Genomic DNA, 14,878 nt, shown 5'->3' with positions numbered 1-14,878 from the left:
CAAAATTATTTAAACGTTTCTTAAGGTATAACTTGGTAACAGTGATTTATACAAATATCATCTTGTGTCTTAAAATTTTGCAGGAAGCCCACAGTGTTCACCTACAGCTGTGTTCATGTTGCTCTTTGGTAGGAAGATATTGGATCACATTTCCTCCACAACCATACATCTAATTTGAATGCACTACTTTCCTTGTTAGTATCTATTCTTCGGACTGGTTTGAACTTGTAGGCTCTGCATAAGTTTTAAACCAAAGACTGTATAAACTAACTGATGAAACACACTAAAGTATTTTTTATGAAATTGGAGGTGTTAGTGTAATACTTTTGAAAGATGTTTAATAATAATACCTTTTGGGGGGATCTTATATCTTCATTATTGTTTTGGAAAAAGTCTTATTGTCATTAAGAGCTTATTTTTGACTAATTTTTCAATATATGACTATATCAGGGAATGAGAGGTCAGGAAGCTGGGGTTCTAATCCAGGCTTTGCCATAATGATTGCATTGTGGGTCATTTACATCTTTTTCTAATCTCTAAGCAATCAACTAAAGAAAAGATCACTTCATAAATTCTGCTTATAGGTTGGGTATAATAAATTAGTAAACTGCACCACCTAGTGGCCAACAAAATAAATGACAACTTATACAGTCCCAAAGACAATATACACCTAACAAAATGCAAATATACTCTTAATTTATATTTGTGTAGAAAACATAGCACACTTTATGTGTAACTAAAGATTTATGGTTTGAATTTGCAGTGTCTACCACAGGCCATGTTCGGAGTACTTGGACCATATCTGTGACACTACTGGAAGATAATGGAGCCTTTATGAGATGGAGCTGATCAGTGTCCTTGGGCCATTTAAGAGCATTAGTTTGGTCCCCTAGTTCAGGCTACTGCCATATAAGGAATTTCTGTTGCACACTCCAGCTTTCCTTAACCTCACGATCCCTTTCCTATTATTATGGCCTACAACTCTTTGAAACAGAGCTGAAATATATCTTTCCTCCCACAAGTTATTTTTGGCAGGTATCTATCTGGTCACAGAGATGTCAAGTAATAAATATACTATACTGGAATCACATTGCCTTTTTCTGTTTAGAGCTGAGATATTATTTTTAAATTTTATGAAGCATCTATTATTAATATCAAAGACCATGGAAGTATTCGATAAGAGATAACAGAGTTCCTTCTGAAGCCAAAATAGGAGGGAGGCCACTGGACCAATTCCACTTCTCTAACATTAAGACACAAGCACTCAGAGCTAACAGTCAGAGTAACAATTGTACTGAAGGATGACTGCCTGCTTCTGTTGAGGCCTGCCTGTAGATTGCCTGTACTAGAATAACCAGACACACTTGTTATCAATGTAGAGTCCAGTGACAAACCTGAGTCAGGACAACGATAATACACGTTGTCTCAAACACACACACACACACACACAGAAACTCTTTGCTTTTTTTTATTCTGGAACAGATTGCTAAGAATTTATAAAAATTAAATTGAAAAGTAAATATAATTTTACCCCCACAGCCTATGTTCCCATTTCTCCTGCAACAACCTTCCCTGCAGAGATCTAGGTGTTTCCCTATATAGTTCCCCTTCTATTTTCATGCCCTATATGTATTGAAGACTTTCTGCACATATATAAAAACATAAGTTAAGCGAATGAGGAAAAAAAAAACATGGTTATGTCAGGAACTGACTTGGGTCACCGAATGTGAGGATCTCCAGGTACAACCACCTCCCTGTATTATGTAACTTCATTCTTCTTTATGGCTGAAAAAATATTCTACTGTGTATATAAATCAATCTTTCCAATTCCATTAATCTGTTGATAGATTCCTAGGATAATTCTGGTATTACTGTTACTTTTTAGACTTTATTTGCAGGACAAGGTGTAACTCTAGTCTGTCACAGTAGTCTGACACTTCTACTATAGGCCAGGCTCACCCTGAGCTCACACAGATCTGCCTGCCTCGGTTAGACTTTAGGTGGACCTTCTGCAAAAGTTTATACTTATTTGTGCATCTGTGAATCCGTGTTTTTATTTCCCTAGTATAGATGTAAATAGTTGAGCTGTTGAGTCATATGGTAATTGTATGTTGAATTTTATGAAATCAGAAAACCATTTCCAAAGGGCAGTAACATTTGCATTTGTATCAGTACAGAATGAGAATTCCCATTGCTTCTCACACACATGTACTTGTACTGTCACTTAAATTGTTTTCTAGACATTATAAAAGGTATATGGTAGAAGGTATAATGTGGTATAAGGTATCTGAGCATGGTTCTGACTGGCATTTCTATAACAGTTAATATTTATTATTTTTCTATATTCATGGATTAACATACCTAATTAGTTACTCAAGATATTCTAATGCAAATTTAAGATTAGAGATCAGAGTTTCTTACAGAAAGATTCTTATAGTCGTATTTTTATTCATCTATGCACAACATAGTCAAAAATTTGACCTAATAAGATAATTTTATACCAATCAATCTCAAATTTATGACACTTTAAATTAAACTCTTAAGAGAAAAATTATTTTATATAAGTGAGTACACTGTCACTGACTTCAGACACACCAGGAGAGGGCATTAGACTGAATTATAGATGTTTGTGATCCACCATGTGGTTGCAGGGAACTGAACTCAGGACCTTTGGAAGAGCAGTCAGTTATCTTAACCATTGAGCCATTTCTCTGCAGATGTGGATGTTTGGAGCCAACCACCAGACTGAGCTCAGGGACCCCAGTGGGGAAGCTGGGAGAAGGACTGGAGGCGCAGGGGGTAATAGCAACCCTACAGGAAGAACATCATCTGGCAGGACCACCCAGTGCTCCCAGGGACTAGAGCACCAACCAAGGAGTGTACAGGGAGGGAATCCATGGCTCCAGATACATATGATGGCCTTGTCTGAAACCTGTGGGAGAGGAGGCCCTGTGGAGGTTTGTTGCCCCAGTGTAGGGGGATGCTGGAGTGGTGGGTAGGTGGGGAGTACCCTCATAGAGGCAAAGGGGAGGGAGGGGAGGACAGATGTGAAATGGGGGGATTGTGGAGGGGAAACCAGGAAGTGAAATATCATTTGAGATGTAAGCAAATGAAATGACTATTTAAAAAAGAAAGAAAGAAAAAAATTACTGTAATTAATGAAACACAGTAGAGAATCAGAAAAAGGGACGAGAATTTATGAATCAAAAAAGAACAAATAAAAGTAAAACAATAAATATTACATAATTTGCAGGCCAATGAAAAAGACAAAAACATAAACTACTTATCATATAAAGAATCTATGACAAAAACATGTGTGCAAAGCTCTGTCTTTGTACTGTAGGCAATATGAGAGAAGTCTCAGAAACTGAGTCAAATAAAAATGACCATTTCTATATTAAATCTTAAAGCAACAGGAACCCCCCAAGGATTATATAGGAAGAATCACAGAATTATTGGAGTTATTTTCAGAGATTAAATAGCGAAACAAACTTTTAAAAGGCTTGAGACACCATGGAGAAAACAGGCATGCTCTTTATATAATATATACATTGAAATAAAAGATCTTCTACATGGAAAATAATCATGAATAAAAAATAAAAAATATCTGATTGTATGTGCAATTTCATGTGCCAAGAACATGAACCACTTAAAGAAAATGAAATATAAATGTCTAAGTTAGAAAATGCTCAGTTTCTCACATACATAACAAAGCATAAATAAATAAAGAGGTCACAAAGACAGAGATATATAGCTCAGTGGGTTGCATGCTCCTCTAGCATGAGGAAACACTTTTTCTATCCCCCAACTAGATGTGGTGGCACCTTCTGTAATCCCAGCACTCCCTAAGTAGTGGCAGAAGAATAAGAAATTCAAGGAGCTAGAGATCAGCCTGAGACAAGTGAGTCACTGTCCCAAAAATGTAGCATGAAGGGCTGGCAAGAGGACTGAACTCAGCAGGAATAGGTTCTCACCAACAAGCCTGATTATTTGACTTTCATTCCTGGATCTACATGGTGGAAGGAGAGAACAGACTCTAGCAAACTATCCTCAGGTATCCATGCTAAATAAATGTAAAAAATATATACATTTTTCCTATTAACTTATTATTGATCTGAGAACTTGACTCTGTCTAGGGCTAGCAAGGTGATGTTAAAGGAAGCAGCTTTCTGAGGAACAGATTCATTAGTGGATAGTATGGGATGATTCACCAAACCTCTAAATGAATTCTTGTGTTGAAGGAAAATGCACTCACTTTTTCTTTGAGCCCTGCAGTCTCTTGACTTGTCTAGATATGTGTATCATACACACTCCCTTCTCTTTCTCACATGCATAATTCGCCAACTGCAGATTCTGCTCAGCCTCTCCTGAAGAGTTACCACAGAACATTAATATATCACTTCTGCCTTGAAAAATAAAGGAAACTCCATGTTTTTCTTCAAATGTCTCTTATTTCCTTTATCTGTAGTCTCTTCTCCTTGGAAATCTTACTCTTACTGACTGCCTAATGAAATTCAAGACCTTAATCTACTCTTCTTCTTTGTGTGCAATGAATGGCTTACTATCTTCTTAAAATGCAATTTAGCACATTTTCTTCGATATCTATGTATTTACTTATTTATTTCTAAATTCTATGTGAAATTACCAGTGTCACAAGGGCAGAACCCCCACTCTTGCCAGTCTCTCATTACTCTGAGTGATACTTACATGTTGACAAGTGATAACAGAATTAGTTGGTGTTAATTAATTCTAATAAACTCTAAGATAGTTATTAAACTTCTAATATTTATTTATGTGTTTGGAGTGCATATATGTACGTGTGCCATGTGCATTCCTGGTGCCCTAATAAGTCAAAAGAGAGCATCAATCCCCTGGAACTGGAGTTAGGGATGGTCGTAAATCACCATGTAGGTGCTGGGAGCCAGGCTTATGGCTGAATCATCTCCGTACCCCCTAAAGTCATGTTTGCTAATAACATAATAGTGAACAGATGTCCATATTGTCCTTTAAAATCCCTTCACAGCTATGTATTTTGCTTTTACTCGAGCATTCCCAGATTTAAGATATTAGACATGAAGGTTATAGATATTAGAACTCTGAATGAACCAGTGCTTCTGAAAATCTATGAGCATGGCAATCATCAAATTATCTTTAGAATGTTTAAGGTTTTCATTTTTCTTTTTGTTTAATATGGGTGTTTCTGGACACTGGTGGAGTTCAGAGAAGGGTGTCAGTCCTCCAGGAACAACAGCTACAGGTAGCTGTAAGAAATCTGATACTAGTACTAGAAACCAAACCCCAGTTTCTACAGGGGCAGCATGTGTTCTAAATTTGCAGAGCCATCACTTTAGCCTTAAATATATTTAGTTTTTTGGTTTTGTTTCTTTTACAATTTACTAGAGATAAAAATAGTTAATTTTATCTGGCAATCTTTTTTTTTCTCACTGCAACCTGTTTGCCTGTTTTATTTCTGCTTTTTCTGATACGCTAGCTAGAAATGTCATGTTTAGTTTGTTATTGAATTTTTAAGTGTATACATCATAACAGCTATAATACTCGCTATGGCTGCGACTATTATTTTCCCAACTTGATTATTGCTTTACAGCTCATTGTTTTATGGTTCTGTCTTTTGATTTAAATCCTGTTGTAACCCTCATCCTTTTAAGCTATTATTTTCCTCCTCACTTCTTCCCAAGTTTTTACAGCATTCATTTTAGTCAAGTGAACTAATAATAAATTTCATTTTAATCGATAAACCCAAGATATAAATGCTCTTGCCACTGCATGCAACAGTAAGTGAAATTTAAAATTTATAGTTAGAAAGTGAAATTAAAATCCAGATTTGATTAGATTCAAGCCCTTTATTCTCTATGGGATTACTGTCAAACTTCCAAAACCCAACTAAGTAGGCAGTAATTTTTTAAAGTAATTTTCTATAACTTTATTTTAAAAAATACTAAAAACAAACAAAATATCCCTTTTAATATCTTTCTACATGGCTGTAACTAACAGCAGAATTACTATATTATCTGGCATCACAAAAAAAGGCTGGTGACCTATTAGGAGATGATATTTCACATATGCATAAAGTAAAAACTAAAAGTAAAGGGAGGGATTTTATTTTTACCTACTATCTTTCTTTACTAATCAGAAATTAAAAGAATTTCTAATATTACATGGCCATAGTGATAGATGAATGAAAATGTTAAAACAAAAATAAAGTCATTAATACTATCACAGTTTATAAAAAAGTTGAATCAACCTCAGCTGCCACTACTTCAGCAAAGACTAAGAAAACACAGTTTATTGGTATAAAAAGAAAATAAAGTCATAAAATTATGCTCTAAATTAGCTTTCAGATACATGTTACTCTCATTTGTTCAACAGAAACTTCAAGTTAGTTTCTTTAGTTTTTCCATATGATGGGCCATTTTCAACTGAGAGAAATATTCAATATGGTATATATTAAAAAACAAAACAAACAAAACCTAGATGCAGATTAGTAACAATAAGTAAGAGAAAGTAGTCAATAAAGAAGTGGTTAGGGATACTAAATCTAGTGATAGAATATTTAAAGTGTGTGTGTGTATATATATGAAAAAACTTTGTCTCTCAAAAGTCAAGTTCTTATGTAAGACAAAATCTGATGATTCTAAAAAAATCCATTTAATTTAAAATGAAAACACAATTAAAAACAATGGTTTAATAATGAAAATATCTGTCACTCAAATGATTTTTTACTTCTACAAGTACAGTGGCAATTCCTTCTCGAGGTCTATTTCCGGCTTAACAGTCTTTTTGTGGGGAATAACATTCAGGTTAACTGTATATATATTGTTTATTATCCTGTCAGGGGAGACAAGACGGTTTTGTTTTGGGTTTAACTATTTATACTAGAATAGTCATATAAAGTAAAACTTTTATAAAGAAGTGCTTTTGAAGAAGCGATGGCTCAGCAGTTATGAGCACTATTGTTCTTCCAGAGAACCTATGTTCAATACACAGCACCCATATGATGGATCACAACCATCTATATATGCTTCAGCAGATCACATACTTTCTTCTGCCCTCTGTGGGTACTCCATCCATGTGGTACACAAATAGGAAAAAAGGTCTGTACATATAAACTAAATTACTCTTATTTTGTTTTGGTTTTGATTTTGAATTCTGAGACAGGATGTCTCTATGTGGTCCGGGATGTCCTAGAATTTACTCTGTAGATCAGCTTGTCCTCAAACCCATAAAGATCCACCTGCCTCTGCCTCTCAGATGCTTGAATTCAAGGCATGTCCCACCAGGACCAGCTCCTAATTTCATTTTTACAAAGTGCTTTCAAAGGCACTCAGTAAATCATAAACTGCAAGAGAGAGTTAGGATTAGGGTTAGAGGTTAGGATTTTGGTTAAGGAATCACTGTGGCAAAGAAGAGCTATGAGAGAAGTGGGACCACTCAGCCAGGGAGAGAGAAAGGAGGGGAAAAGATAATAAGGACTAACTAAAAGTCACTAGCAAAGTATGGTCTCTGCTTCAGGAGAGAAGTCTTTAAAATTAAATACAATGATATCAATCAAATGAGAAAATTAAAACAAAAGCACTTATGTTGCTTTTCTTTTAGGATTCAAATTATATACAAAGTAATTTTGGGGTACCTATTACTAAATACACGTAGGACTAATAGTGGTACACAAGGCAATGTTCCTTGAAAATAAAAAATAAATAAAGGCATTCATTCTTGCAAAAAATAAATCCAATAACAATTGGGTCAGGGTGAAAATACTAAGCATCACAAAATTACTTAGAAATATAAAAAACGACTAATGATGTACACATCTACTTACCTGTATATATTTCACTACACTAAACTTTCAAATTCTCAGTATTATTTCTTTTTCAGACTAGGCACTTGTGAATAACTGTAAGTGCACACTGTTAAGAATGTTTCATGCTGTATGTGAATTTCTTACAGACATGCCATTTCAAAGGCTAGGAATAGTATAAACCTACATAACTATGGCATGAGGACTGGATAAATTAAAAAGGCAATAAAAGAATGCCTGGCACTAGCAAGCACTTCAAAACTGCTGAACAATATTATGACTATTAAATGGTAAGAATAAAATATCTACAAGAGAAGCAGCTTTGAGGACTGGGAGTTAGGAAGAAGCCAGAAGTAAACAGGGTGGCCCTCAAGTCTTGGCTTTTAAACACAATGGAGTTGATTTTTATTTTTAAAGAAATAGAACAAGACTTAGGAATAGCAAGCTGCCTTTCAAAGATTCTCACAAGCTCATGATTGGTAAATTTAACTCCACCCCCCCCCAAAACCCACAAACTACAAAATAAATGCTATATAGCAGGGCATTATAAAAAGAGATAAAATTTTTGAATACATTGTGTGGCTCCAAAGTGAAAGACAATCTGATTTGCAAAACAAGCATCAGGTGTTTAAGATCGAGTTAAAATTTAAAACTTTAAAGACAATGGTGACACCTACATTGTCGGAATGACAATATATCCTTGACTAAGGCAGTACCTGTAAGATATGTTCACTAAGGCAGTACATGTGAAAATGTCACTAAAGTGGAAAATGTGAGATATATTCTCTCAGTGTAATGGTTATTCTTAGTTGTCAACATTACTATACCTGGCCTGTGGCACTTCCTGGGAGTGGATTCCTAGAAAGGGGATTATTCAGTTAAAGGAAGTGATCTTGATACTTCCTGCCAAACTGCTTTCTTGACTGACTCTATTTGCGTTCATTCTTAATAACACTGGCTGCATCCAGCATTAGACACTACGTTTTTGGTCTTTTCAATGGAGAACTGTTGGACAGTTTCTGACTTTCCTTGCTACAGTGGAATTTGGGATGAGGCGAGCTTGACACTGGTCTCCAGCTAGCTGGCTCCTCTGGAAACACACTTGTCCCCCTCTGCACCTTCAGAAGGTACATTTTAGTGGAGGAGAGTTTAATGAAGAATATAGCTTTTATACAGTTGGCGCCATAGCGAACAATGTTGCTTAAGAATTAAATACATTCCCATCCACACCCATCCCCAGTTGACCCACAAAATCTGTTCTTTTTCCTTCCCAGAGAAGTCCATTTCTGTGAGCCCTACTTGTTCCTTAGCCTCTCCGGGTCTGTGAACTGTAGCATGACTATCTTTACTTAGTAGCTAATATCCACTTGACAGAGAAGAGGATCTGGAGGAGAGAGGGGGCATGAGAGGAGTGGGGGAGGGGAAGTGCAATGTATGAGAGAAGAATAAATTTTAAAAAATAATAAAAATAAAAAATTTAGAAAGAATAAAAAAAAAAAAAGAAAAAGAAAAACCCAAGTTGCTCATTATACCTGTGAGGGGTTTTTCTAAAGTAAATCATTTGAAATAGGAAGGCCCATATCTAATATAGAAGTGGCAAAATATAACTTTAATCTAGATCTTTTGAGATGGGAATTTAGAGCTTTAATTGCGGCTATACCTTAAGGTGGTAGTCTATACAAAGCATGTGGAAGAAGGAAGTTGGCTCTCTCTTGGCTTTGCCCTTACCCTTACTTCCCTTGCAAGTCTGTCCCTTCACTGGCATTAAAGGCTACTATTTTGGGATTCCAGCACACACTGAAAACTAGCTGAGACATAAAGCCTCTTGGACTGATATTTAGACTCTTCATTGTTACACAGTCATTGGTAGATTAGTTAGACCCACAGAGCCTGTAAGCCACTCTAATATATAAAGAGAAACATTCTATCAGTTCAACAAGTTACTCTAACAAATTCTATTTTTGTCTGTCCAGTGTCTGTCCGTCCGTCCATCCATTTATCCATCCAACCTATCAGTTCTGTTCTTCCAGATACCCCTGACTAAGGGATATACTAGGGCATATAAATGTGCATAGCATTAGGTTGGTAAGCTTATAGCCACTAAACTAACAGTCTGTTAAACCTTGTCACAAACACATTTGAACATAATTACTCTGTGCCAATTGAAATCTTATGTAAGGAACAAAAGTATTTAGTAGTTTCTATTATACCTACCCAGTCTACGGGAACAAAAGAAAACAGCTAAAAACAATAAAGGGATAATACTGGCTGTGCTGTAAAAAATTTTAAGAATCACGGATGTGCCTGACCACCAAGGCATATCTTGATCAAAATTGTCAGTAAAATTGACATATTTAGGAAAAATCTGCTAAAATATAATAAGATACTGTTGTTATTCAAATCACTTAGAGCAGTACTTTTAAATTGTAATGGGGAAGACAGGAATTTGGATTGCGTGTAGATTTTGATATGGAAGCCAGAGGCTTTGTTTTCTTAACAAGGTTGCAAATAGCCCCATTATTTGAAAGTCCTTTGTATATACAAGAAGCAGTAAGACATTATTCTCAGGATCTTTTTACATTCCTAATGATCTTATGTAGGCTATATTTGGCAATGTTAACTTTAGAAGCTAAAAGAGAGAAAGTTAAATTATTCTAAGTTATCAAATTTTAAAATAAAAATAAACCCACTAGATATTAACATATTTTATAAATACAAACTCATTTTATAGCTAAGCTGTATTTTAAAAGGTAGAAATAAACATTTCAGTTATAGAAATGATAAATGAATATATTATTCATTCACACCCTTTAAAAGATAATTGACTCTATCTCAAAAAACAAAACAAAAATCCCCCAAAAAGAAAACAAAGAACAAAAAAACAAACCAATCAAACCAAAACCAACCAGCAAAAAACAAAACAAAAAAACAAAAACAAAAAACAAAAAAACACTAGTTAGAAGATGAATAAGAACAAGGTACTTATCTGAAGGAAAATACCCAATGAAACCCTTTACTTTATATGTGTGCTAACTAGTGTTGTATCAACTTGACACACATCCTAGAGTTATCTGAAAGGAGGGAACCTTAATTGAGAAAATACCTCCAGAAGAGATATTTTCTCATTAAAGTATTTTCTTAACTAGTGATTGACGAGGAAGGGCCTAGCCCATTGTGGCTGGTCCTATCCCTGGGATGGTCCTCTGTTCTGACTCAAAGGGACGGACTTAGATGAAATGCCCTACAGTAGAAAGAGACAACAAGCTTGCCTCCAGCAGAAAGACAGGGCATCAAGTGAGGGATGGGGTTGCCCTTCCACAGTCAAAAACTCTGACCCACAATTGTTCCTGTCTGAAAGAACTGCAAGGACAAAGATGGGGAAGAGCCCGAGGAAAAGGAGTTCCAGCAACAGGCCCAAAGTGGGATCCAGCTCATGGGGTGGCCCTAAGACCTGACGCTACTAGTTAGACTATGGAGTGCTCACAAAAGGGCGCCTATCATGGCTGCCCTCGGAAAGACCCAACAAGCAGCTGAAAGAGTCAGATGTGAGTATTTACATCAAACCAATGGACAGAAGCTGCTGACCCCTGTGGTTGATTAGGGAAGTCTGGAAGAAGCTGAGGAGGATGGCAATCCTGTAGGAAGACCAGCAGTCTTAATTAACCTGGACCCCGAAATCTCTCAAACACTGGACCACCAACCAAGCAGCATACACCAGCTGATATGAGGCTCCCAACACATAAACTGCCGGGTCTGGCCTCAGTCAGAGAAGTTGCACTTAATCTTCAAGAGACTGGATGCCCTAGGGAATGGCTAGACATCCTCATGGGGCGGTGGGGGTGGGGGTGGGGGATGAGATATGGAATAGTCCAGAGGATGGACCAGGAGGGGATAAAATCTGGAGTGTAAAAAAAAAAAAAGAAGGTTAAATAAAATTAAAAGAAAGAAAAAAAGAAAAGAAAAGAAAAGAAAAGAAGAGAAAAGAAAAGAAAAGAGAAAAGAAAAGAAGCCAATCTGAGCAAGTGAGGGGAAGAAATCCAGTAAGCAGCGCCACTTATTAACTTCTGCATGAGCTCCTGCCTCAAGGATCCTGCCCTGTTTGAGTTCCTGTCCTAACTTCCTTTGGTAAGGAACAGCAAAGAGGAAGTGTAAGCTGAATAAACCCTTTCCTCTTTAACTTGCTTTTTAGTTACAGTGTTTCCATCATAGAAAATGAAACCCTAACTAGTTAACTAATATTAACTTAAAAATGTGTACAAAGATTAAGTCTCACAAGTTAATGACTCTAACATTACCTTCTCAGATTATACATTTTCAATTGAGACCTATGTACCACAAACATCATGTACACTGGTTCCTGTGTCTCCTGGCACTCACCTGTTTTAATGCATGTCCGTACTCTGGCCCTTCGGTGGGTAGAAAGCAAGAAATTTGGCCACTATTTTTTGCTCTCTCTATTAGAGACATAGCGGTCCTTACAGTGGCATTGCGAGCATGTACAAATACCATCACCTAAAATGATGAAAAGAAAGTTATTAACATTTCAATTTTTTAAGTTGAAACTTAATAGTAGCCTGGAAACCATCAAATAAAAATTATTATTAATGTTTCAAAGGAAAATCTCTAATTTCTGAATTAGCCAACATTTAATTGAAATAAAAAAAAAACCTGATAAGGGGAAGTTAAAATTCAGCAACATGATTTATTCATTATAGGTCCATGAAGTGATTTACATGCTAATGAATGTATTCAGGAAAACTTGGAGTGCAGCTTGTACATTTCTCTCTTGAAAGCATCATTCATTATGCTTTTACTCACATCCAAATTTAAGAAAGGTTATCTGTCTATATGAAAAATTGATATGATTTGTATCACAGTCTCAGCCTTCCATATTTTTCTGTTCCTCGACTTTCACATGAAAATATTTAAGATTATATTCTGGGGTTATAATTTACTATTTTTATTTTTACAAGTATGGACAACTAAATTTTGCCTGGAAGTAGAATGAGAATTTGGACACAGACTTTCAAACAACGCTGGAATGGTTAAGCATTGCATATTATATTGTAGATGGATGGAACACATTTTGCATGGTGACCTGGGTAAAAGACTTAAGCCTGGAGTAAAATGCTGTAGTTTTCACCTTAAACTATATTCCCCAAAGGCTTAAGATTTAAGAGATCAGCTTATAGCTGGGTACTCCTGCATGCTTATTAACACTGTGACTAGAGGTGGGACTAGTGGAATTGTTGGAAAATTGTAGACTCTCACGGGGGAAAGCAGAACTCTTCTCTTGTCTCTTTTCTTATTGTTTCCCAGCCTACATGAGATGAACACTTTAGATTTACCATCCATGCCCCACTTCTGCCTTACCATACCATCAGAAATCACAATTCCTACAAAACACAGACCAAAACCAGAGAATACCCATGCCTGCATAATCTCGAAAGTGTGCAAAGGATAAGTCTTTGTTCTTCAAGGTTTTTATCCCCTCAGTTATGTTACAAGTAAAACTTTCATTATTAAAATGTCTACACTATTCATAATGACTAACAGTTCAATACAATCCTTAATAAAATAATAGGTTTTTTTTCAGAACTAGAAAAAAGAATTCTAAACTTAATATTGAAATGTAAAAGACAAACTGCCAAAGCAAACTTGCAACAACAACAACAACAACCACAACAAAATGGCAAAACTGGAAGCATTATACTAGCAATTTAAGAGATACTAAAGAACTATGTATGTAAGCTTCCAAAAACAAAACAAAACAAAAACAAAAACAAAAACAGGACCTTGGATGGCCATTAGATAAAACCATAAGCAGTTAAGGAGACAACAAATGGAAAGCAGAGATCTAGTGTGTAAAGAAAGAAAATAGTAGATGGCTATTTCCTGACTGAAGACCACAAGATTATGGAATACTGTACCACTATGTATAAAAAAGGAAATATAAAGAATACCATAAAATGACCCAACTATCATTAGTCACTGAAGAAATATCAAAATAAATTACACTGAAGTATCGCCCTACCCACTGAGGATTACTGCTCTCAAACCAACAACAAACAACAACAACAACAACAAACCACCAACAACAAACCAACACTGGTAATAAAGATGGATGAAGACAGACATCTGCGTACTTTTGGAAGTAATGGAAATCAATAGGGAAGAGGAAAGATGTGACTATCACCTATTATTAAGCTGCATCTAGCGACTCACATTTGGAATCTCAGCACTAAGAAGGCTGAGGCAAAAGAATTGTGAGCTAGATGCTAACTTGGTGGGTAGAGTGAGTACCAGACCAACCGGAGCACATAGGAAAACCTTTTATTAAAAACAAAATATATCCTAAAATACATCTACCACCAGTTCAGTGAATATATCTTGAAATTTTAAACTTTATTTTTAAACTGACTTATTTATTATTATGTACATGTGTTTTGCCTGAATGTACATTTGACATGATTTGTGTACCTAGTGCCTATGTAGACCAAAAAAGAGTGTCATAGCCCACTGAACTGGAGTTAAAGATGGTTGTGAGCCATGTGGGTACTGGGAATTGAATCCTAGTCATCTAGAAGAGTATTCTGTGGTCTAAACTACTGAGCCATCTTTCCCTCCCCCACCTCACACACACACCCACACACACCCACACACACACACACACACACACACACACACGCACACCGTGAAAGGTACTAGTTCCCTGATTTCTTTCTCAGGCTATTAAATTTTGTGCAAGTACTTAACATGTGTAATTTCCTTGGGTGACTCCTTTGGGTTTTTTTGTCTTGCTTTTTTTTTTTTTAAGACATAAAATCATATCATCTGCAAATAAGGACACTATGGTTTTCTCCTTTCCTATTTCTAATCCCTTGATCTCCCTCTGTGGTTTTACATATTATATAAACAGGTTTGGAATAGATATCCTCTCCCATTCCTGAGTTTAATAGAAATGTTTGGAGTTTCTTACAAAGAACTAAAAAATGTGAACATCAAGAAAACAAATAGCCTAATTAAAAATGAGACATAGAACTAAACAGAGTTCTCAAAAAA

General features: G+C 35.9%; 1 protein-coding gene across 1 annotated transcript in view; it reads right to left on the bottom strand.

Annotated features, from left to right (window-relative positions):
* The window catches only part of Ascc3 (activating signal cointegrator 1 complex subunit 3), a 268,769-nt gene that overhangs the window by 165,068 nt on the left and 88,823 nt on the right, over window positions 1-14,878 (bottom strand). The window contains exon 14 of the mRNA XM_021173819.1: window positions 12,194-12,328. Within this exon, the coding sequence (XP_021029478.1) occupies window positions 12,194-12,328 (135 nt within the window). The remainder of the gene's footprint in view (window positions 1-12,193; window positions 12,329-14,878) is intronic.

The sequence above is a fragment of the Mus caroli genome, chromosome 10 (genome assembly GCF_900094665.2).
Source record: "Mus caroli chromosome 10, CAROLI_EIJ_v1.1, whole genome shotgun sequence".
Lineage (NCBI taxonomy): Eukaryota > Metazoa > Chordata > Mammalia > Rodentia > Muridae > Mus > Mus caroli.
Note: the sequence above shows the minus strand (reverse complement) of the source record. Positions and strands in the feature narration are given on the sequence as shown.